Source organism: Orbicella faveolata, unplaced genomic scaffold (assembly GCF_042242905.1).
Source record: "Orbicella faveolata isolate gen_17 unplaced genomic scaffold, um_ofav_v1 contig_1, whole genome shotgun sequence".
Taxonomy (NCBI): Eukaryota; Metazoa; Cnidaria; class Anthozoa; order Scleractinia; family Merulinidae; genus Orbicella; species Orbicella faveolata.
The window spans coordinates 672,227-698,747 of record NW_028301536.1 but is presented as its reverse complement, the minus strand read 5'-3'; the positions used below and the strand labels follow the sequence as shown (position 1 = coordinate 698,747).

At 36.7% G+C, this 26,521-nt stretch overlaps 1 protein-coding gene across 5 annotated transcripts; it reads left to right on the top strand.

Annotated features, from left to right (window-relative positions):
* The first annotated feature begins 571 nt into the window (after positions 1-571).
* On the top strand, positions 572-26,521 carry LOC110051079 (histamine H2 receptor-like). 5 transcript variants are annotated; one of them, XM_020757053.2, is made up of 4 exons: positions 572-693; positions 3,987-4,054; positions 5,779-5,857; positions 23,778-26,521. In XM_020757053.2, the coding sequence occupies exon 4, from the start codon at positions 24,130-24,132 to the stop codon at positions 25,135-25,137; it is 1,008 nt and encodes a 335-aa protein (XP_020612712.1). In that variant the 5' UTR covers positions 572-693; positions 3,987-4,054; positions 5,779-5,857; positions 23,778-24,129; the 3' UTR covers positions 25,138-26,521. The 5 variants fall into 5 exon arrangements, with proteins under 5 accessions (XP_020612712.1, XP_020612710.1, XP_089139531.1 ...); XM_020757051.2 differs by lacking the exon at positions 572-693 and adding an exon at positions 975-1,086; XM_089283405.1 differs by lacking the exon at positions 572-693 and adding an exon at positions 975-1,086 and having other exon boundaries at positions 3,962-4,054.

The following is a 26,521-nucleotide window of genomic DNA, read 5'->3' as shown; positions in this document are numbered from 1 at the left end:
TTTGCATTGTAAATACGTATGGCACAAACGACTTGTAGAAGAACTGTTTACATTACTGAAGAAATGTTTGCCGAATAAGGAAAATAATTAGGCGTGACTGACCTCGGAGGCCGTGCACCAGTTCTGTCGCCTCAAAGGAAAAAAAACTGCTGATGATTTTGATCACTCAGGTGATATTTCTGTTCTGTGAAACACTGGGAAAGACTTAAAACGAAGCAGACATTAAACGTTTCTACTGAAAACTGAACTAATATGACAACGACATCATTAAAAATTAAGATTACAATAACAGAGAGCAATTCAAATTGACAGTAATTGCTTAATTTAGGCCTTATTCCTTTAATCTAACGTCGCTCATTAGGCCACTTCTGTCGCTCAAATACAGAATGGAGAGTTTCGGAAACGTAGCGCTTTTAAGATTGCTATCAGAACGGCACGTTTAAAACTGAACGAGCTTTTTAATCGTTTCATTTCGTGCACTCTAAAGATGTTTAGATAGTTTAATTTAACTAAACAAATATTTATCAAGACAAAGAATGAGTCATTAAAATGCTTTCTTTCAATTAAACAAGGCCTCGAAACTACTAAAAACGAAGGCATGAAATTAGTGAAGGGGTTGTGTAAGAAAGCTCGTCAAAGACGAAGAAGTTGACAGCAGAATTGAAGCCGTTTTCACACGGTCAAGAGGAAAAGGTAAGTTTGATTCAAAGATCATTTTTCTTTAATGAACTAACTGACTCCGAACACGATGAAAGCTTTTATGGGCGAAACGCCTAAAAAATTATCATAAATGTTGGTTTTCTAAAGTTAAGCCGAATAAGCCCTCACTAAAAGACCACCAAATTTGCTTCAAGACTCATGAGTCCCTCCCCAATGCGAACACTGGCAGCTCAAAGATTGTTTCTTGCGCATTAACATCAAAACGGAAGTAGGTGCTGCAGATTCCGTGTTGTCGGCGGTATCTTCAGAGTGTGACCTTTACATAGACCAAGTTAAAATCGTGATCTTAGTCAGTCGTGATCCACAGTTTTTTGTTATTGAACACGTATAGGACAGTAAATGTGACGCTCTTTGGCCACTTTTAAGGTAGGACACCGACGCTCAGTTTATTATATTTTAACACTGTTGATAATGAGCTCATGGACGGAACTGTAGTATTATGTATATGATAATTTTGAACAGCTTTTTTCAGAGAGGAGGTACTGTATTTGTTATTCAAATCAGAGCTTCCATTTTCATACAAAAATATTGACTTTACCACAATAATTTACTGCTAAAAGCACAGTTTTGTATTTTCAAGAAACGCGTATAGACATTACTTTATTCAAGGTCAAGGAGGGGAGCTTATATTATTTCCAAAATGCTTTTAGTCAGTGCGGCAATGGCTCAGACAGCTGGCTATGGTTCGAAGACAGTCGCGAAGACTGGAAAAATCACAAATGCTCGCCAATATTTTGTAGCGTTGAAGCGACATGCGGTAGAAAGTTGTAGAATGAAGTAGCTACATCCATAGCAAATGGTCAACAAATACTGCTATTAAACTAGCGTTAACTACGGCAAACAGTTCACGGGAGCCAATGTATGGGATAATGGGTTTTTCTGTCAACTAATTATCAAGGTCCTGTAGACTTCAGTGATCTTTTTACCAAAGATAAATTCCAAAGACGATGTTTCTCTTCTGCTTGTATAATGCAATGCTCACTTCGCATTCAGTGATTTAATTGTTTGCCATTTTGCATATGTTTACTCACAAAGGATTACACTAGAAACTCTGCTATGGCTGTTTCTTATTGTACTTAAGTGGACTACATATTGAAGGATTGTTTGGGGTAAATCAGCGGTCCAAGACCATCGTGATAGCTTCTAATTAACGAGTAGTCTAAACGCCAAGAGTGTAAACGCCACGAAGAATGAATGGTACCTTTGGCCATAAGAGGCAACAGGCGTAAAACACATCTTCAACTCATGACATGATTAGCCGGCTGTCTTCTACTATCATTGAAACCACTTAGCTTCTTGAAATTGATATGGTCTAGAAGTCAATTACAAAAGCAATAGAAAATGAATAAACGTTTAAAACTTTATGGGTCATCTTACTGGCATAACGTGATTCAACCGACTTCTGGTCAGACAAAAGGGTTGAAATCGGTAACAATTTATGATGGTTCATTTCGCTTTGGTTTACTTAAACATAGAGCTGGCAAAACCTTTGCTAGCCGGATTGGTTACAACTTGTATTTATCTGATGACAGTAGATGAACTAAAAAATATAATTTGAGCGCCAATTACTGTACTTGGAGTCGTTCTATTAAACCTCCGCAAAATGAAAATCTGCCGTGTGCTGGAAAACTGTCAGTGGGTGTTAGGCTGAATCAGCAACACAATAAGTGAAAAAGCGACTTTGACAATCTCCGCAGCAACTGTATTCATAAAATAATTGTCTCTGATTGCAATAAATCGACTCATTTAGTAATATTTCTCTTGCCCTCTACAGCTGAAAAAGAAAGATAATGCATGCCATATGATTTCTCAAAATTGGTCTAGTCTTGTAAAAAAAAATGAGTCTCAGGAGTTGACAGATATGAATCGAGAATTCCCTTTTCGGCTTTCAACTGGTACATAGTTAACATCAGGTGAATGAGTTAAATTTTGATATATTACTTTATTATATTACAGTCTCCGTTCAGTTTCGGTCAACAAGATAACGTCTGCGAGATAGATGAAATGTGATAAAATCCAGTATCTCTTTTCGAGTCAAACTCGAGATAAATGATTGCTTTTAGTATAACTGAGAACTGACAGAGGCGACCATAACCTTGAAATGAATTATGCAGGCTTTTATGACGGCAGTGTAATAAAGGTTTAGTTCTTTATTTCTTAGTAACAAATAGCCTGTCTTGTAGAATGTTTATTTCCAAACTACATTAACACGATGGTGGTTTTAATAATCGGCAGATATAACTTCTAAAAGCAATACAAGCAGTCGTTTCTTGCACGAAAGGGCAGAATTGCAATCCAAGTCAACGAGACAGATCACATCAAATTTCTACATGATATATTAACCGCCTTCGCGTTTGGAGAGCACAGCAAATAATCATTAAGCAACTGCTGTGATATGACTTTACAGGTCGTTTTCGGCATTAATTCAATTTTGCTCTGTTTACAAAACACTCAAGCCTGAAGGGCTTTGATAGCTTTTAAATTGACAAACTGTCAGCGATCCCTTTAGTCCCAGCACTAAATATCCATGTCTCAATGGAAGCGGGATCGGTACTCACAGCTTGGTACTCATATTAAGAAAACAAGTGAGTCTAATAACTCCTCAACAAACGTTTAGAAAATAAGTGTCATTTGCTATTTTCGATCAAAGCTTTCATAAATTTCAATAATGCCAAGCTTTGTTTTCCATGCTCCGCATGTTTCCTGCTTTGATCAAACAACCTTCACAACATGAAACAATCAAAGTAGAGAGGACCGACTTTATTTCATTGCCATAGAGGTATTTAAAAATTCATCCGGTTATTACAAGAAATGGACTTTGACAACAATATTCTTTGCATTGACCGCTTCTTCTTCATTAGCAAACATAAGCTTATGGAAATTAACAGGAGCATTGGGGTAAGAAATTAAATCGGCGTAGAAGAGACGTATTGCGAAAATGTTATTGTAGTTTTATTCGAAGAAAAGGTACAAATCACAAACGTGTCATCGAAATATTCATTAGGTCCTGAAAGGAAATAACAAAACAAAGAGGCACCTTTCAATATAAACGCAATCCACGGCAGATATCAAAAGGAACAAAATATCAAAGATTGTTTTGTCCCGAGTAGCACCTAATTGAACGTAGATGGAAAGATATAATGCCCACGGCCTGGCCTTATTTTACGCTCAACGATGAAAATTAACATGATATATGCGTAACATGCCAAGTGCGAAAGTAATGTTAGCTGTTTTACAATAGTCTCACACAGGTTTCTGTTTCAAAGGATTGGTGAAGACACCATCATCGATATTTAACTTCAGGAGACCGCTGAGAGTACCTTGCATCCAAAACGTAAGTCAACTCATTTTTTTATTTAAGTTCTTATTTTCTTAGATATTATTGCAAAATAAATTACAATTAAACCCTAGCCATTATTAAAGTTTGTGCTGCTTTCACATAACGCTTGCACTGAGCTTAAGTCCAAGCGGAAATTTATCTTCGGTTAACTCAATGCGAAATCCCAAAGAAAGGAAATCACAAAATGTCTTGACTCGAGGCTTAGGAAATGGACATTTCGAAAATTCAATTACGCTTTCCATCGATTTTAATCTCTCCTTTCGCCGTGTGTTCTTTACTTTTCTCCCTTCAAAATTCTGCGATTGCCAACATTCAGTTTACACATATACCATGTATGCGCGGAAAAAGCCAAACATCTGAAATATTATTGCTGTTGTACCCATGTTTTTCCTGACCCTCAGCAGTGTTTCTATGGTATAAGAGGTCCATGCTTTGCGGGAGTCTTGAATCAGTGCAAAATGTAAATAACAACAAATCCGATCAAATACAGTTTAAGTTCTGTAAATCTCGGACTTTTTTGTTAATCTATGGATGCTATCGGTGTACAGTTGCACCGATTTTCATTTAACACCAGCGTTCGGAACGTGTGGCTGTATATTTCGCCTACATGATTGTGTTATTATTATTTTATTTTTCTTCAGAATTCTTCTTAATTTGTCTTGGCTTTGTTGTTTTCTCGAACTGTACAATTTTAACCCAGTATCTTTCTAAATCCGAAGGGTTTTAGTGCGGTTATGTTAATAACTGAAAGAATCAATACAGAATAAACATTCAGTCGAATTCGCCCTGGGACATTTGGTTCTTACCAAAAACGTTGTTCGGTAGTGTCCGCTGAAAGACATTACTTCATCATTTCTTTAAAAATGGATTTAATAACAGACCTTACAAACATGGAAACGTTCTGTGCAGGGGTCTTAGCTAAATTCAGCCGGTGACAAGATCATGTTACACAAAGGGAATTTAGGCTTTGGCTAGTTAATGGCCATGCCAGCAATTACATGTAGCTCCTAACAGGGTGAAGACTTTTAATTTTCCGTAAGTAAACAAACGAACAATGCAGTGCAAAGAAAAAATACATCTGAGATCTGTGGTTATGTGCGCATTCATCTGACTTACATACTGAAAGAGATTTCACCGGCTTTGCGTTTTTAAGAAAGCAGATTGGCAAAACCGCCCCTTATCTCCGCAATAAAATCTGTGGTCTGAAAAACAGAACTAACAATTAGCTAAAAACTCGTTTCCAAGACCAACAAGGCTGAAGTGATAAGCTTTAATCACCAACAACGCAATTCAAAACATTCAAGTTGTAGTTAGCCACACTTGTCTTGTTGCAATAAGGATCATGAAGTTTAATCAATTCGGTCTTGCCGGTGTAGTTTCCTAATTGTAGCGGAAATAGTTTGCAGAGTTGAGATCGACTCGTATGCAAACCGCACGCTGCGATCACGTTCAGTTGCAGCAGTGGTACGACTCTTTGACTCGGCACGTATTTCCCTTAATAAGTGATTCAGTTTCCACATTGTCATGTAAATATAAATTTTGGCTCAAAGGCGGAGAGATGCGGCAGCTTTATTACAGGTATGTTTGTTTGCTCTTTATTGGTTGAGGAGATCAAAAAAACACCACAGAATTGTCACACAAAGTTATCATTATTGATAAGTTTTGGGTAAAAGTTAATTTAAAAGAACAGTGCTCACATAGGCGTTTCATTTTCACAGTCATTTCGCAAAAAGGATAAACGCTGCCTAATTCATCTTTGCAATATCAAGGCATTCTCAGAGGAAGGACGCCACCAAGGTATGTACGAGGAGGAATATTGCAACAATTGATCACATGACCAAGCTTTTACCTACAATTATATTTTTTTATTTTTTATTTTTTTGATTTACCACACAAACAAAAATAGAATTAGAGTACAATGATTAACAAATAACAAAAATATAGTGATTACAAGATTACAATGAAGATACAAAACTACAATTTATATAATAAATTAAAAAAGATAGAAAACAAAATGGCGAGGGAACTTAATTGTAAAATGCATGTTTAAATAGCCAGAACACCACTTTTTCACATCAGTGCATTTAAGGTTGAGATTTAATGACCATTTGAATATTGGAGAAAAATATATAAGGTCTTGTATGGAAGTAAGAAGACTTTGCCCTCCAGAGACCTTTTCTTTTATTAGACACTACAAAAGGAAGCTGCTGGCACAACTATTGAGAATAAAAAGAGGGCTAAAATATTAGGAACAATGAAAACTTCTAGGCTTCTACACCGAATGGCAAAGATTTCATGGTAGTTTGAAAACTTGCAAAATTACAAGGATTTTATATGGAAAACCACTCGATCATTCGAAACTGTAAAGCGTCTTCTTCCATCACAAGTTCCTCTAATTTCTAACGTCCATAACGTCCCTCGTTTGTGAACGTTGTTTCCATTTCTGATAAAATTATGCATTATCAATGACTAAATCAGTGTGTTCTTGAAAAGCATGCCACGAGACCAGCTGTTGCAAAAGGCCTATATCTACCATCCCAAAGAAGATACAGCCAATCTGAAAACGGTAGTCGTAGTGTAATTAACGGTATTGCATACATCTACCCTTCCGACCGTGCCCTGCATTGATTGTGTTGACAATTGTTCTTGTTTTAAATAGAAAGGCTCATGTGTTTACCGAGAAAATACAAGTGACTCGTGGGATATTCCATGGTATATTCCTCTCGAAAGCGTTGCAGAACTACAATAAACAAAATCACTGGTTATTTAAGTGATGGCAGTGGTAGCCACACAGGTACTGAGCAAGCACAAAAATAAATAGGCAACCTATTCTAGTTTACTTTCACAAATGTTAGAATCTTTTTTTACAATCGGTGTTTATAGAATAAATATTCACTTGATGTAGAAAGGAAACACTGTGCATCCCTAACAATTCTTGGTGCAACTGATGTTATTTGTCGTCATAGAACACGGCAAAGAAAAACTGAATGAGTTCTTGAATTTTCGACAACTTTTAGCCCTATCAGTTAAACTGTTTGCCAATGGGCGATGGTCTCATTTCACTTCGCGTATAATATTACCATCAAGAATCAAAACATTCAGTCTTTTTTCGTTATTATTTTGCTGGTATTCAGTTCTTGTTGTTGCTGCTGTTGCTGTCGTCTTTGCATACCCCCAAGGACTTTAAACTGTAATCACCTGCAATCTTTGTCCATGTTGAAAATTAAGTCGTAGTCGTCGTCGACGTCGTAGTCTTCATTCTCGTTGATGTGTGTAGTGAAGCTGATGTTGTTGCTGCTGTTGCTGATGCTGCTGCTGCTGTTGACATTGTTGTTGTTGACAAAAGACCGTCGACCACGATTTTTTCACATTCGTTCTAGGTCTATTGAGGAACTGACTTCAGTCGCTAAATCATAGTCGTCATCGTTTTTACTATCATCTCTAAGGCTCTAAGACTATCGTAATCAACTGCAAACTATGACCTAAGCATCCCTGAAAGACGCCCAGTCGTTTCTAAACAGCCCAGAGTTTCTTGAATAATGGTTCAAAGGCCGTTTTAATTTTCTTCTTTTAATTAAATCTTAAATGGAAACAATGAGACCATGTCGTTGTTTACTTTTCAAGCAGGCATCGATTGTAAAATATTATACCATTCAACTGCATAAAGGCTCTTAAAAGGCAATTTTTGTTACGTGAGAGCGCCAAACGTCATGTTACAGCTACATAATACTATGAGTAAATGAGCCGTAATCAATTTCGCCAGCTTAAGAACGAACAAACAACAATGATTTGCTAGCACTAAGTCACCCATTTCTTCAGTGTTATCTTAACGTGAGAAGTCACCTTTTGCCCAATGTTCCATTTCGCCCAGCATTACTCCCCTAATATCTTTCTAGGGTTTCCCTTTGATGTCGATTCACTGTTTCAAACCATTTAGCCCAAGAGTTTGATTTGAAATCGCCTGACCTAGCCACTATAATCGTTTCATCATCATCGATAGTTTGAATTGATGCTTTTGACACAGCACTTATCTGTATAATTAGAAATTATCCTCAGGCAACTGAAGAGAGACGCATTAGATTATATTTTATTTCTGAAGCGGCATGCCATTTAGTAGAAATGTATTTCTTAATCAAGTCTTGATACTTTGTGGCACATCATCTTTGAAGAGAATTCAGGTGTGTAGTTCGATTACAACTTTCTAATGGATTTTATCCATGTTCTAAAAAGATCAAACTTTCTTTGATTACTCATAGGTAGTTTTATGTGGTGATGACTGCTAATCCTTTTACAAAAAGGAAACGATAAAATAACTCTAGATTCAATATTTTTTTAAGATAAACAATTTCCATTTTATTCATGCAATTAACAAAAAAAGTAGCTACAAATAATATTACCAAAAACTAGTTTTTCAATATGGTTTCACTAAAAAACTCGAAAAGTTACGTATGTCTTGAAACGATTGAAAAAATCGTGAAAAGAGTGTCGATAACAAGGATACTTCTTCTGAATTGGCTCCTGGCATGGAGTTATTTCTAGCATCATTTTTAGACGCCCATGCATCTTGGCCTATATTTACGTTACCGTACTGAGGACGCATCAGTCCCCAAATATTTCTAGACTTTGCAGTAAAAAACATTGTTTACGAACACTTAAGATCAAAACAAATTAGAAACTACATGTTTTAGCTTCGTAAAAGGTTAAAAATATAATCCTTACAATGTGTCACTCTGGATATCTTAAAATTAGGACGTAAATTGTTAATTAAAATAGTGAGTATTTTCCGTCAGGTCAGGCTGGAATGTATGGAGTTTAACTATACTCTAGTTGTAGAGATACATCTATGCGTTGAAGAAAATTCAAACATTTTTGGTCTAGAATAACATATACATGATTTGCTAATTTTTAGATTTCGATTCACGTGTTTTTCAAGATAAAAATGTTATCATTAAATGCAATTTTGAACATACGTTTTTGCTGAAAACCAAAACACTTATGATGTTTTGCCACCGTGAAAATATCATTAAAGACTCTAAGAAAAGACACACTATCGTACACATAAAAGTGGAATCGCCTTAGGTAAAAAAAAGCTTTTCTTCAATTCATTTCTGCTTAGGCAAATAATGAGTAGAAATTGTCACATTTGCAAGGTTATGCAAAGTTTGCACAAAGTACTTTTTTTGTAATGGTTATTTGTGACTCCAGTTTAGATGTCTATGATTAGACATGAAAGGAAATTAAGGAGCTTTTTCAAACAAGCATTTATTTTAAGTTATCGTCAGAAATGGAACAAATTCTTCAGAGGTAAAAGCAATCCAAATATGGCTTCAATAAAAGCGAATTCGATTTGTATCACTATTACGCAAGCACTAAAGAACGACACGGAAGGGTGACGATCTTAACTTTTGCTTCGGGAGTTTTTGCTTAATTGCAAAAGTCATGGTCATCTGGACACCTTGACCTGCAGGTGTAAAGACTTCATTTTCGTCCACAGATTCCTTGAAATCCTATTTTTTTTTTTTTTTTTTTCAAATATAAAGTTGCGTGCCGTTATAGCCCGGATTATAACGACACCTTCGAGGAAATATCCTGCAATACAATGTATCAACAATTCGGAAAAAAGATAGCTATACAACTTTTTCGAGCTATTGAAAGACTTTTTTTTCTGATTTTCTCAGCACCATTCAGAGACCGTCATTTAAGGCTCGAGAAAACGACAGAGCTTCTAATTACGAAAAATGCCCCGATTTGAGCAGCTAAAAAAAAATTAAAAAGTCGGGCGTCATAAAAGCGAGGTTTGCAATTTTGATTATTAAAAATATCTTGCTTGTCACGTCGTTAGCCTTAAGATGTTAGTTTGATTGATGTCAATAATCTGTTATCGTACACGCAAGCGAATTTAAACAAAAAGAAAAATCTTTCAGATGTACGTCAATATCATACAGGTTTTCTAATTTCATAAATTAAAAGTCCAAGACAATTTTTTAGCAGCGTAAACGAGATTTTCTTCTTTCGTGAGACGAATCGCCACGATTAATGCCACGAATCGTTATCAAAAGTTTGTGCGTAGGTCCTCAAAAATACAGCTGACGCTTGATAACACTGAAATGATTACGTCTACACAAGAAAATAGGAGTTCATTGAAGTTTTTCTTGTTGCCCACGTACCTACGTCTTTGTACAACAAGCACAATTCAAGATCTCACATAATGAAAACGAAAGGCGATATCGCGCAAACCCTTGACTGGATTTGATACACACGCACTAAGAATATCTGTAAATTGATTTTTTAAGTTTATTTTGAGTCTAATTTAATATCGAAAACACTCAGTCCTAATTCGTGAACATGCTCCACATGTTAATTACATTGGTTATTTTTTTAATTCAAAAGCGCTTCCTTTGTATTATTTTGGCATTCTATGAGCTATTGAAAAATAATCTGTAGGTTATTTAATACATTCTGGATAATAAGAAAAATATTTCTCAATGTTTTCCACAAAACATTGCATTGAAATTATAATCACTATTATGTATGTTATAAACAAACTAAACATAACAACAAAAATAAGCCCCTACGTATTCGACAAACATTTCAAAATAAGAACACGGACGACAACCCTTTTGCAAACTCGCTGATTACATAAGACTTCTAAACTTGTCGAAGAAGGAAGGTGGCTGAACGTCAAATATAGAGGTGTTCAAAAGTCTTGTTGATTTCTATTATTTCTCTGCTTCAGTGTCGACAAGACTCTTACGATAACACGCCAGCACCTTCCTCAAAGACAAGCTGCAGGTTTGAGAGTTCCAGAATAACAGTAAGTCAGCAACGTTTTTCGGGCGCTCCCAAAGAAGAACTGAATCGGATGACGTTCTGCACCGATACACTTTTTTAAAAGGTAACTGAGCTGCGTAAACAGTAACTGAAACGAAACACTAGTTTTCTCAAAGTTTAGGTCAATTAAAAAGAAATAGACTAATATCGTCACTTTCGACGTGATGATGTTTCTATTCTTGATGTTCTTTAAGAATCTTCTTGTCTCCCGTAACCGTAATGTCATTAAAGTAGCTATCACATGCTACCTTTTATTATTGATGATGATCAGCTTTAATTACGACCTCTACAGTAAAATGACATTTAAATAATGATTCAGAACGTGCCGAGATAATTTTTTCAAAGTATGAACCAAGGATTCTCGTCCAGAAATCGACCCAACCATGATTTTCCGTGGTTTCAAGCATGAGTGATTTAAAATTGTTTTTGCCTTGCAGTTTTTTGTTTGGACATTCAGTTCTCAGTGCGAACACTTTAATAATTTTCTGATGTTACTGAAAACAAAAAAGGAAACAGGGTTTATCGCCAGAGCAAGTTTTTATTGCTAAAAAAAAAATAAATTGAATATATTTAGAATTTTTTCCACTAAAATTCTTCCGGCAACAGTACTTTATTTACCGAACGAGAACAATGGAAACATAAAATATTTTCCAAACGTAACAAACTGGCACGTGTTATGAAAAACTTGCCATAATATTATCTTTTGGGTGAATGCAAATTTATGTATTTTCATAAAGCCCCCTTGCATTGGTTGAAAAGAAAACGCACAGTATGACAATGAACGGACTCCTACTGTGAAAAAACAAAAAAATCTAAACAAGAAAAAACTGAGTTATACTTTCTTGAAGCAATAAGCAAAAAAAAACCTTAATAACATCATTTATATTCTTTATGGAAACGAATAGAATTGGTTTCGGTCTGAGCAACTCGACAGTACTAAGATCTCCGAGTAGTTGGTGTTTCTAACATTCCAAATTGCCACTGAAATCTTTACCTGACATGTTCTCACTATAAGCACCTACAGCGACATTTTCTTAAGTGTCTATTTCTGAGACAAGTTCCACCATGTATTACTATTAGAAAAACTATATGCTTATACCACCACTGCCTACATAAAGTCTCGGTGGTTGAACCTGATCCAAACAGTTGTCGAATTCTCGATACTTAGCGTTAATGAACATTAATAATTAAGGCAGAAACGCCCTGCCATTTATTTTAATGAATTAATTTTTGAAGATTACGACAGCAATCTTGAAAACTTTTTCATCAACAGCAGAATGCAAACGGAATAAATCGACATACAATGTATTACTTCATGTTACCTACATCTTAAGTTATCTTCGGCGTAAAGCTTTCCACATGTACTTTGAAGGGTTGCTTCCGTTATTTTTCTTGCCCAAAAAGGCGTTGTTTGCCTCAGTCCATATGCACTAATGTTCCTCATCAAATTTAATCGTTAACTTCAAAAAGGCTGTTTACAGATGTATTTTGTCAGATGTCGAATATTAAATGCATAAAGCGGGCCCAACTCTTGATTATCTTTGGATTTCGTCGAAAACCATCTACCATGGTTTCCATTAGGTAAGAAGAACCCTCGATAAATTTACGAACAAAGTAAAAAAACAAAAACAGAAAAAAACAACATTTCGTTTGCGTACAAAAGGAAGGAATTCAGAGAAGTATTTAAGTCAACAGCCAATCGTCTTCGATAAAATGTTAATTGAACGACCTTGGGCGTGTTGACACGAAACATGCAATTTACTTTTGTTGAACACTTCCACGACTAAAAACATAGTAAAAGAAGAAAAGATTTTAACTTAAGAACGCGGATATACGGGTTAGGAGTGCTCAGCTCGTGGGAGTCGTATCGATAAGAGTCAGATGTCAGCTTACATTCCCCTATCGTGGGAGCGTCTTGGGATCCAGAATCGTCTTAGAGGGCACCTTAATTACTGACCTTACAGGAAGCTATTTATGTCCTTGGTTCGTCATTAGGGTGCTATTTGTCAACACATTAATGTTTAGTGCCATTACGGCTCTGTGCATTTAAGTCTTGACATCAGTGATAGCATCAGTTATCAGTTTATTTTAAGCGCGTAGGTGACAAGCAAATTGGGAATCGTCTCTGGTTTTACGATATCATTGGGATATTTTTGCAAATCAATTTGAGGCGATTAAAATTATAAAATCGGCATGCTTATAAGGCCAGCGTTGCCTGTCAAAATTTTTTTCCGATGGAAATGGATTGAAAGTCCGTGATTAAATTATCAGTTATTACGGCTAGCTTTGGGCGAAGAGGCGCCAAGCGGAACAGAGAAGCGCAGAAATTGCAAACCAATTAAAACTTAAAAAAGCTGCTATTTCATCCATTAAAACCATTACGATGACCCGGTACCTCTCGCTTCATGAATTTCAAATCACAGACCCGTACTGATCGCTGTGGTAATGGCAAATGTAAATCTCCTTTTGTGGTCGGCGCTATGATGTCTTTGAGGAACACTCATCGCATAAACAATGAACACTTTCGCAAATTATCCACAGTATTTTAAGGTAATGGTGCTCTGACATGACGCTGGCAGCACCTGTCTCGTCTACTTATGTAGCCAATACTAAATGCGAGCGGTGTGATCATAAAGTCTACTTCGTTCAGTAAGCGACTGGACGGTGTGTTTTGACCCGTATCAACCAGCAAATCGCCAAGACGATAAAATCAAGCCATCAATTCAGCCTTATTCATAATCCATCGAGGTGAGTGCATGGTGTTCTTTCGTGGTATAAGAATTCGCGCGTTTCTCTTTCCAGTGTACTTAGAAGGCGTTTAAAAACTTTTTTCAGATGCCAAGGTTTAAAAATTAGTCTGACGACTCCAAACATCGAAAGTGCCCGATTACCTCAATTACGAAGAACGAAAACGAGATTTAGAGTCTTTTTATCACTTTTTCAAGCAGGTTTCAAGAATTCAATCGAACAGTGTCATTCAGTGTCCACTCATTAACCCATGCTTATTTTCCACCAGTATTCATTTTCGGATCCATGCTTATTATTTGCTTTTCTCCTACCAGTATTCATTGTTCCTGGTCAGAGAATTAGCATCCATCTTTCTTTACAGTCAGTATAGTATTTATTATTTATTATTCCAAGTCAACTTGCAAGACGGCCCGAAGAAATGCGCTTCAAATCTGATACTATTGACAACGCAAGATTTGTAATCGAATTCGAAAGAAGAAATGCGCCTAGGTACACTTTTAATTCACTACGGGCAATTTCGTAACTGGATTATATTTTTCAACGCACTGGTCAAATAAACAGTGAAAATAATTCTGCGGAATGGCAAATTACAGGAAACGATAAGATGACCGGCAAACATCATTAGACTCTTTTTTTTATAGAGTTTTTCCGGACCAGGCTGAATATTCTCGCTTTTCTGCCGATTTTAGGCTGAAAATATCCTTGTGAATATTGGTAGATTACAGGAATACAAAGTGTACATTGTCGACACAACGTCAGATTATCTCTCCTATCAAGTCTTTGCGGCGGTCCTTTTGGAGCCACACGGCAGGCAATAAAGTCTGATATGACACACATAACTTCTTATTCTTATTGGGATCGTAAATTGCTTTCTGGCTAGTTTTCACGCTTAGAGAGAGGAGGAATTTCTTTAAGGCTTACTTAAAACATATTATCGTATAGTATTTACAAATTTTAGTGCGCAAAATAATATTCTTTTCAAAATCTCAGTCTCGGGTTTCAGAGTATTCTTAAAATATTCTTATTAAAATTTCGCAAATTTCTGCCTCGACTTTTTATATATTCTTATAAAATAAAAAGAGTGAACTTACAAAAATGAAGACGCAATACATTTTTCATCATATTGTGCCTTAAGGGGAAACCAAACGGCAAGTAATCATTGTAATTTTTCTACTTCAAAGTGACAGTTATGGATAATTGCTGATTCACTTTGTGCCTCAGATTGAAAAAGTGTCGCCTTTCAAAGCCGCCCTGCCGCTAACAATCTGAACAACGCTGTCTGTTGGTTCACACGGCCAAGGAAAATGACACAATTAAACGCTTGCTTTAAGACACCGCAAAATCCTATATTTGTTTTAAATAAGGATATTTTGCTTAAAAAGTGCACCCTGGAAATCAGCTGCTGGACAAACACTTACGAGCCCGATCACTTGTGCAACATAAAACGCAGTTCAAAATATGACAAATAGGCTCTCGTGTTTTTAGAATTCGGGTTCGGCGAAGAATCATAAACAATTGTCTTTCGACGGAACGTTAACAATTAATTGCTGATAGTTATTTAAGAATGGCGTCAGCTATCAGTCATAAAGATGAATATAATACTGAATTTTTATTTTATTTTGTTTTATTGTACTGTATTTAAATTTCTTTTATTTCAAAACGGTGAATTCTGTCACGGAAGTATATTTAGCGGGGCTTCATTCCAAAAAAAAATTGCATTAATGTATTTGTACTGTTGATCAAGCTCTACATCGCTGATGATATAACTTAGCTGCGGTACACTTCATTCTAGTCTAATACCTTAATGACATTTGATAAGCATACGGATAAAATTATTGGAAGAAAACAGTGTATTTCCCTAAGGGTTTGCGGAAGTTTCTTGCTATTAAGTTTAAGAACGGCTGTCCAAAGAATGATTACGCATTGTTATAACCTCGACTGATTCCATGGCTCGTCTGCGGGGCTGCCCTGGAAACAGAAAAACTTAGTTGGCCAGCCGAGCAAGAGTGTCAGTTCAAAACTGACAGCGAGAGAGGAACCCCTCATCACTGAGCGGATTTTATTTCAGAATTGGACTGAATAACATGCACCAACCACTCGAGGTAGGAGATGAAGCATTACTTTTGACTAAAGCTGAGTCTTATCCTCTCGATATCAAAGGCTTATTTTAATTTGACCCATTTCTTAACCTAAGCTTGCTCCACTGAATAAGACGGAAGTTTTTTTGTTTTACTTTATCAAAAGAGGCATCAATGAACTTTGCTCGAATTTTGGAAGACACGGATGAAATATCTTATTGAAGCTTCTCAATCGCTTAAACGCTCGAGACCTGTCAGGGAATCATTCTGCTTAGTGTCTATTTTACTGAACTTTCCAGCACTGACTGCGCGTTGACGTCTTGTGCTTTTCCATTCACTGCTTGAACAAAATTTGCCTGCAAAATGTCGAAGCCTCAAAGTAATGCAGATGATAGGAAAACAATTCAAAACATCGTTTCTACAAGAAAGCTGAACATTTTGCTGCAATCGCAAAAATTTATAGTTTTCCAGTATCCATGAAAATTTAACTAGACGAACAAAGACCACGCTTACAATAAATATGTCCCCGCCTTGGAATTTATGCTGGTTAACATGCACATAGCCCAAAACTGCCGTTATTGCGAAAATCCATCCATCTCTAGACACTTAAGAGTACATTTACGCAATGGCTGTTGCGTCGATTTAGTTAGTGAGACCAGATAGATGTTCCATCTAATCAGGCAAAAAAAAAAGTTGTAGCGTGTCTGCAGCGAGAATCTTAGTCGGAAATAGATTTCAAAGCGAAGCAATCGACAGCCAATATTTGTTACTATAATAATTTCCACAACATATTGTTCAGTGATAATCGAAATAATAGCTCATTTCCGTGTTGCCTTTAGCTTTTGTCCTAGTGCAAAACATCTTCAATGAAAACTTGTTTCATTTGCATGAAAATGAACAGGTAGTAAGCCATGCAAGCTTTGCATTATTAAATTCAAAGCCAAGCTTTGTATTATTAAATTCAAAGCCAAACTTTGTATTTTGAAAGAGGGTTTACACCAGGATTCGCTTTGTAAATTAAAAAAACAAAAGCAAAAATTGGAAGTGGTTCATTATTGAATGCACGTCTGTTTGCAATGGAGTGTTGCTGTGGTGCTAGCGAACATTATTCGATTCACTGTAAGCCTCAACAAAAAAACAGCCGCGGTATCTCACGACACTCCAGCTACTGCTGTTGAGAACCATATTATAACACACAATGCACTGAGCTAGCAAGAGTTGATGGCATCCTTAAATATGAAATATTCATGAATCTTCCAGCCTAAAATTTCAACCAGACACTATTAACCTGGAACCTGATCTAAATTACACCCTTAAATATAGATAGAGACATATTGCAGATTAAACTACCTAAATCATGTTTTGGTTTGTTTCATTGCCACAAGACAGTTTTTTTCTTCGCCCTTGAACGGTACATTTCTACTTTCACGTTTTTGTTTTTGTTATTTTGATTTTTTTTGTTGCACATTTAGATTTCCTTCACATTTTTGTGTAAACAATCAGTAGAAAATGTAATGAAATTTTTATGAAATGAATGCTTTTATGCCTACTAGCCAAGCTGCTGCACCAAATACACGCGTAGAGTTGAAGACAGCTACGGTTCCATTAGTCAAAATGCGTTTGGCTAGCGTGAAAGGACTTTCTCTTATTCATACAGGTCATTTGAATGAATTGTTGAAGTCAGTTTTCACATCATCGATTCCCTCCGTAAATTTCTGTGAGCATGCTATGAAACACATTCTTACATAATCGATCTAAATTCTTTGTCGCGCGCGATTTAGCTCGGTACGTTAGCCGAGAGAGCAGGGTAGATTGAAGTGGTACCCCAAGTAAGTTTTCAAAATTACGTTAACAGAAGGAAAATTAGCGAAATTACAATATTGTCTTTCCTGACGCAGAGATCATATGAAACGTTATCTCTGACGACAATAGATAGATCTATAGGCAATGATTAACTGGAAATTTCGCAGTCAAAAACTTTATTAAGGAATTAAAATGCTCCAACAGGAAACGTGTCGTAAAAGTTAGGAATTTACATTCATAAGTGTCACTGAGATAGACCTCATACAAAAATTAATGAAATAAAATATACATCAATTTCGAGGAGCGTTTTACAACTCGTCCCAACCAAAGTACCCCCCGGGAATAAATCATTGAGGTGATGAGAATGCTTGGCGCCTCTAACCAATTTAGGGTCTGAGTGGGCTATTTTATTGTAGAATTACGGAAAAATAATGAAGCGACACAATTTTGTAGAATTACAGCAAATTTTACAATTTCCCAAATTTACAGCAATTTATTTACATCCAAGACGATGTTACAGCATTGTTGATCTGTCTATGTATAAAACTGAACTGTTCATGACAGGAAATTGGCTTTCCAGACTCGCGGTAACTCATGCGTATTGCTAGAGACGTTTTTTGCGACATAAGACGCTGAATAATTATATGCCAGGTACATTAAAACACACTTCTTACCTCATGCAACTAGTTCATGTTATGTATAACACTCGTTACTCCAATTTGAAGGTCTTTACTGCCTTAAAAAGCTCAGCTCTAAAGAATCGCAACCTGCAATTAAAGAAACATTATATAAACATCTTCTATTTTGTTGATAAAAGGTACAAGTACTATGGCGGCTATCAATCAAGTCATTCATTACCAACTACATCAAGGCTCCAATGTTAAGAAGAAAATAAGCTAAAATAATCTATTCATAAAAGTAAGCTCTCTGCATCTGACGAAACACATTGATAAACGTCTGTTCAAGCGACACAGTCGTAATAAAATCAAATTACTGAAAGGCAAAAAGCCTTAAAGAGAGAGGTGCATAAACCTATTACGTGCAAAACCTGAATATCAGTCTTCAGTGGAACAGGATCTAAGTAGAAGGTAAATTTTATGTCGTTTTGCAGTTTGCTGGTCAAACGGGAGGTACTTGGAAACACATATACACTTGTGATTATGAAAGCATTTTCTTTTTTCATCCTTTGCGAACACTGGATATCCCTAAATGCTCATCTGTAGTTCTTTCCTTCTCTGTATTAAGAGCAGAGTTTCATTTCAGTTGCTGAACTTCAGATCGTTGCTAGACGTCTGTACGAAATGGCATATTTAATATATGGCGCAGAATTTGGCATAAAATTGAAAAATATGGGGCAAAATGTTTCTATTTCATGTTCTTTGTATGTAAATATTCTCAGTTAATTTCTGCTGATCTCGGCTCCTGGCTCTGGCTCAGCAGGATCATTAACGATTATAACGGGATGGAGCCTAACGCGACAAAATATCACAATGCGATTCTACCCTCGATAAAATCGGTGCCCCGATTACGTAACCAATATCAAAGCCTGAAACTTCCTCTTGTCGAGTTCTCACTCTTTCATTCCATTTCCCGCCTGTTAAAATAATATGACTGAATTTCAATGATCGCGTATTATTCCATTTAATATTCCTTTTTATGTTATGAAACCCCTTCGGGACAATGCTGAGAGACTTTATGAGAAAAAGGTGGAAGCGATGCAAGCGACCGACCATCAATAGGCCATTTTACAATTGTGTGCTTAGTTACCTGACCTATGAATGTAAGCGAGGCTTGAGGTGACCTTGCTTTGATACAGACCTCACTGCTTTTCTCATTTAAATGCAAACTACTTAGCATAAGAACAACTTGATTTACACAACAAAAGCAGTGAGGTCTGTATCTAAACAAGGTCACCTGCAGCCTCGCTGCCATTCAAAGGCCAGGTCACTGAACAGACAACTGTAAAATGGTCTATTATTTTCCTTTATTATTCTTAGCCTGTTTTAAGCTCAATAGTCATTATTCAATTTTGGCAAGTGTTTATCATTCTTTGGGTAAAATACTGAAATATTAAAAAAAAAACATTTTGCAGTTTATTAACTACTTAATTTATAATACTACTTTTGGAATTCTAAGCTAACTTGTCGAAAAGGCAACATTATAAATAAGCCATTTTGTTTTCAAAATTGTCGACAATTAATTTATTCAGCATTTGTTATTATCTGCAAGGTAGTATTGTTTATTGATTAGTTCCACGTCATTTATAGCGGCTTTGTCATGTCGTAAGAAAGACTTCCTCGACAATGTTATCTTGATTCAACGGATCGGATTATGGACTACCTTCTTCAGAAAATTGTGTGAGCAAATTTAAAGCTTTACCTCCTCACAGCTGCGCCACTAGCAATGCTCCTAGATATAACATATATGAATATGAACCTGCATTAAAAAATATGTTTACTCGAAAACATTTCAATATTATTCCAGAAAGTTTGTTGCTATACTAGAACGTCCATAGTATAAACATAAGGGAAATTAAGAACTAAAGGCCTAGTGTTAGCCATAAAAAATTGAAATTGAAAGAAGTCATTTAAAATGGTTGTAAAAAAGCAATTTTTTAAAGGCATTATCTGGAAAGGGTCGTGTTTTGTCTATGGCGGGAAAATCGCTTGAGGATGATTAATAACATCGATTGTAACCTTGGCTTAGCCTGATGGATTGTTAATTTCCACATGTTTCATTGATAAAAATGGAGAGAAATTTATTTGTCATTTGAGTAACGAAGATGAAGTGCTAACTGTGATGAAAATCAATTTCATTGATGAGGAATTAAAAACTGAAACATCAAAACTTGGTGACCTCTTGGAGTGCCACAGGCAGTCGGTTCTTTTCTAGAATGCGGCGCGTTTCCTTGTTAATATCAAAATTATCCATCGAACGCTTCCTAATAAACGACACGAACGACCTATTTACTTTCAAATAAGTGAGATTTTATCTCAATCTGTTTAAAATCTAGATGTTTCTTTACGTGCTTGAAGCAATCATTTTGCTATCTACAAAAAGCAAAGTTAATGCTGTTTGGGGTCTCGCCGGATGGGGGTTCTGGACAATCCCGCTGCTACAGTCACGCATGCGTGTGACAAGAAAAGTACAAAGCAGGCAGATAAACACGATCAAAGTCCCTCTCTCTTTGTGAAAAGCAACGAATGGAATGCAGAATGTAGTCAGCAAAATCAGTGCCAAAACCTGCCAAGTACACTCACATGAGGTTCAGCACAAAGCCGGTAGATTTAAGTTTTCAAAGTGGTTGTCTTTGTGAAAACTAACAGACGACCGGAGTATAGTCAGTCATTTATCGATTTATACCAGGTACATGCGAAATTTTCATTTCCACGATTGCTGATTTTCAAGTACATTTTGTAATAGTTGCTAGCTTTATTTCTCTAGTCGACATAAACTTTCGCGTTGATGACGTGCGCTGCTAGAGCCGTGAAGAAGAGCCTGCGGAGGTTTGTAGATGAAAAAAATTCAAATGCTCTGATAACTCTTGCTATTTTGTATCGTTTTATTACACGCGTGTATGCGTTTGTGCTCTGCAAATTTTCTTCTTCTAGTGGGCGTAAGCAAGCTTTCGTATTTCGGCAGTCAATTTAGCCGCAATACAACTGTGCTACGAATTTTACCATGTACATCTACATACAGGAGAAACGGATGCTTGCAAATAATTAATACGCGATAAATTTTATACTATCATGAGGCAGTTTGAAGTTAAGCAAAGGCAGGATAATTTGGAAATTTCTGGCTGTTTTCGACGACTCTCGAGTCATGAACTTGTTCTGTTACTCTGCTAAGTGATGATTTTAGATAAAACATGGGACATCACCGCTTTTTTCTTACAAAGTGCCTCAAGATGTTCTTGCTTTCTTCATTTAAAAGCACATAGGTCCTGGATTTAAAAAAGAGGAATACTTAAGTCTTTTATTTTAGCGACCGCTACAAATTTGCAAACAAAATTTGCCTTTTAAAAAGAAATTTTGGCATACTTTATAGTCGCTAGCTGAGCTTATCAGCGAGTATGGAGTATGGATTCAGGGTTAGGGAAGTCTCAGTGTTCTTTATGGCTAATTATTTTCCAGCTATATACTTTCGAATTCATGGCTGTATTTACTAATTTAAAGCCTGGTAGCCTTAGGCTCGCTGAGCTAATGCAGAAAAAGAAAGTTTACCACCTGCATGCGGCCTTCAATCAATTGGCCTTGAAAACAAACGTTAACAGGTAAAAACAGCCGCTCTTTGACTTTAAAACAATCAGACACTTATGGTACCTGGTACCACAAAAATGCAGAATCTATATAGCCACTATATTTACTCGTAACTCTTCTCATCTTTAGGGCTACAAATATTCAAGAGGTTTGCCAAACTACTATGTACGACGGAAGCGTTTCAACATACGCAACAGAGTAATAGCTTAGTAGAATAAATGAAACAAGAAAATCACCGATGGAAATAAAATTTAAAAAAATGAAGGCCAATTTGACGTTTCAAAAACCTGCTTTTAATTTTACCTAGAGAGCCAAATGGCCAAATCCAGTTAGATAGCCAAAATCAAACCAAATGACTAATATCAGGCCAAATGGCCAAAATCAGATCAAACAGGTAAAATCAGCCCAAGTAGCCAAAATCAAGCCGAATTGCCAAATCAAGCTAAATTTCAAAAATCAGACCAAATAGCCAAAATCCAGCCAAATAGTCAAGATCAGGCCAAATAGCCAAGTGAGGCCAAATGGCTAACTTGCAATTTTTCCGAGGCTAAAGTGCTCTTCCATTCCTTTTAATTGTTAACTATTATTATTTTTCTTAGCAAAATTCAAACGATTTTAGTAACGGGGTTACTCTTTAACAGTCTTCCTTTTCTCCAGACGAATAATCGTGATCTGGTAAATTCTGTGCTCAGTTGCAAACTGTTATCACAGTTCTCGATGCTTGAATTAGCACCTTGCCAAGTACATTTGCCTAAGACCTCTATTGCTTTACAGCTAAACATAACTCTTTACTTATTGCTTAGGCGACGATTTTGTTTTTTATGAATCCTATGACGTCATACGCAACAGCACGATTTTCAATATTATTCTCTCCACCCACACTTAAACAACGTCCGAAAGGTTTTCTAGTGGTGAGCTAAGACTACATAGAGCATATTTTAACGCCCTCCATGAGACCACAAAGTAAAAAAAAGAGGCGTAAACCAATTATCTAGGCAAGACGTTTGAGCTAAAAGTAGCTATTTATTTTATTTTGCTTTTTTTATTTTCGTTCGCGCTTGCTGAATAGGAGACGTTTATAACCAACTCGCCATCTCATTGGTGGAAATTGTTGTAATTATACCTCGTATGATATTTTGCATAACAGACAGGTCTTGCAGTATATTAAGCCGACAAACCATCGAATTCTGCCCTGTGTTAATTAATTATAATGCTCACAGCAACGTTCGCATAAGTTTACTTAATTAAACAATATTAACTGCGGTGTATATTTGCTTCATATTGCACTCAAATTTAAATTTTCATAAATTCTCATCTTCGAGGAAAAAAGTACATTTCGTGTCCCACTTTTTCTTCCTGATGAAACTGAAGACCGTAAACAAAAACCTTTTTCTGTAATGTCTCTTCAAAAATACTTCTGTAGTGTCTCTTCGCTTAATTAAAATTTGAATATATTTTTAAATCTGAATTTTGACAGCGGTAAATGCTCGTGTAATATGACAATAGTCATATTGTCAATATTTTCTTATATGGTCGGTGGTCGGTGCCATTGTTCAACTAATCCATTCTATATCTATTTTTTAATGTAAAATTGGCGGCTGTTCTTAAGAAAATGAAGCCACTTTTGCACCAAGAACTCAAAGAAATTCAGCCGGAATTTTTGTCTTACTACAGAAGGCAAATTTTATAAGCAACCAAAAGGTAACCGTAAAGTTTTGATTCAGCTCTGAACTAGAGTCGACAAATTTTAATTTGTCATAAAAACAAATTGAAGGACACAGGGTATTCATTCTGTCTTCAAGAGGATTACCGTGCTATTGGATAATCTGTAGCCGCTTCTTCTAACTGGACAGAATCGATCATTAAGTGATTAGGGAAATTAGCTTCATTCCTCTTAGGTCTTTATGTGACGCGAAATAAAATGACATTTAACACACTAAGAACCTCACTTAATAGCCTTGTGTTCATTTTACTGATTCAGACCTTTTTGTTCAGCAGATGACTTCACAAAATGGCTCCGTCAACATTTAGAAGCTGCTGAAATTATTACAGGATTAAAAAAATATCCCTTGCAGACGTTGAAGCGAGAAACTAAAGAAGAAATGTTACTGGAGTAACAAAAGATCCGCGGAATTTCAAAGTCATCGACTAGGGTCAATTTGGAACTGAAAGTCCTCTGCTAAGGGCACAAGCAAACATTAAAGCAAGTTGTAAACAGGAACACAATAAAGGTCAAAAGGTAAGAGAAGCAATACATTATTTCCTGACAGCCGGTCGGAAGTAGTGCTCATTTTCCAAAAGTAAATCGGCAGTTAAAGACTTCAAAGCTGTTTGCAGTGTAAAGATCGTCATGGCATCGCCCACGGCGGCCGCGGACAAGGTTCAAGTAATGAACCACACAAATGCATCAAAGCCCGGAATGTTCCAGAATGGTTCATCGGCTGGTGACCTGAACGATCCACTGAACATTCTCTCATTCAGTTTTCTGCTTCTTATTATGACTATGACATTGTTTGGGAATGCGCTGGTCATTCTCGCCTTCAAGAGGAATACAAAGATTCGCACAGTGACAAACTATTTCGTGGTGTCGTTAGCTGTGGCTGATATCCTGATAGCATTGGTGTCCATGCCGATATGGGCTGCTTATCTCATGTCAGGAGTAGAACTCAAACAAGGCCTTCTGAAAGTCTGGACATTTATGGATATCCTTTGCGGAGTTGCTTCCATTATAAACCTGACCGCAATTAGCATAGAGAGATATTTCTGCATCACTTACCCGCTCAGTTATCACACCACAATGACGTCAGTAAAGGCAATAACTACCATAATCATAATTTGGATTTTTTCCATCATTATGTCGTCGCTCAAGATTATCCTATGGAAGTTGCCTCCGCCGAAATACGAGCTAATGGTGGTCATTAGCTGTTTCTTTGTGCCACTCATCATCATGTGTACCACTTATAGATTTATATTTAAGACGGCGCGTTTCCAAGCGCGCCAAATAGCGCTCATGATTAACGGCAACGTCAAGAACTTCCTGTTGGCGTCGGAGATGCGCGCCGCGAAAACGTTAGCCGTTGTAATGGGCGCCTTTGTCATCAGTTGGGGGCCATTCTTCATTATAAACATAGTGTACGGATTCTGTACTCGATGCGTTACGCCCGATTCCGTTGTGGTAGCAAAATGGATGCATTACTCTAACTCTGTTTTCAACCCCATCGTTTACGCTTGCATGAACAAGGAGTTCAGGAAAGCATTTTGCATTATCTTATTTGGACGAAAACGTTGTTGCCGCTTGCGAGGAAGAGCTGAAACAACTACGGATCAGACAGAGCTCAGTCTGGGAACTCACTTTTAAGAGCGTTGTTGATATGTTGACTAATCAGCGTTAAACCAAAATTCCAGGAATGTATTGTACTTTGCCTCGCTTCGCATGAGAAAATATATATTCACTAGACATTAGTTAAAAAAAAGTTATTCCATCTTGGCTCAGTTGCGGATTAATAAGGAAGGAAACCAATGGCAAATAAGTGAATTACATGATCTAAATTATGCTTGATAACTCTCCTTGACTCGTTAAGACAAATGGGATCATTATCTCTGCTGCGAGAGAAAAATTTGGTCCTTTGACAGTTGATAGTAAGCTTGTTTTTCATGTAAGTCCTAGCAAGCAAGTGTTTTACCCAGGGTTACCCTTCAGTAGCCTTCTCCGGCCGCTTTGAAACTCTGCGACTCATTTCTCATTACTGGCTATGCAAATTGTGTACGGTTCTCTAGTGAAAGGGTCCCAAATTGGAAATGAGTCGCATTAAATCGAAAGTGTTGGTTGAAGTCACAAATTAGCTTGTTCAACTCTGATGAAATCACCTTTTTCATCAGCGATATTATAACAATCTGCGCAGAACAATTATTTACAAAGCTCGATTTATGAGCACAGCAGTATGTGGCGGACAAGTGCACAATCGGAACCAGAAAAACTTTTCGCTTAAGAGAGGTGTCCGCTATTGGGAGGTTAAAAATGCAGTGTTGTATTTGGCTGGGATCATTGCTGAGTGTCCTCCCAAAAGAGGCGCTCGCTTAGGGGAGGTTTAAAATGTATTGTTTGTATGTGGCTGGGACCATTACTACCCCCGGGAGGCGTTTGTCAGCGGCGTTGCGAAGGCAGTCTGAAAGAAGGTTGAATTTGTAACCTTGCGCACAACGAAAGCTTACAAAAGGATATTCGGTTTATATTGTAGTTTTCCTTTGTTGTACCCACCTGAGATAACGACAAATAGGAATCGTAATGCAAATGTACAATCGTCTTTTCACCAATTTCTTTCTTAGTATTGGGTTTGCCTCAGCGCTACCTGCCATCATTACTCTGAGACAATAAACCTTAAGATCAAAATCTAGCTTTGTATCGAAATCCAAATTGTATCATTTTACTTTAATTTCTTCAGAAGAATGAAACGACCATTATTAATAAACTACCGGCGTGCTATGTTTAAAAGATAAAAGGCAGTTGTATTCAAAAAACAATTTCAAATGAGAGCAGATAAGAGCAGAGATTCTTGTCGCTTGGTGATTTAATTTTACTATTTTGAAAGATAACAGATATCGTTCGGCGCGTGCGCATTTCAAGGACACTATTACTTTAACAAACCTGTCATGTATTTGGAGATTCTTTATCTTAAAAGAACTTGTAAACTGCATGTTTATTTTAAATGATGAAACACTTACTTCAGTTTTTAAACGTAAAA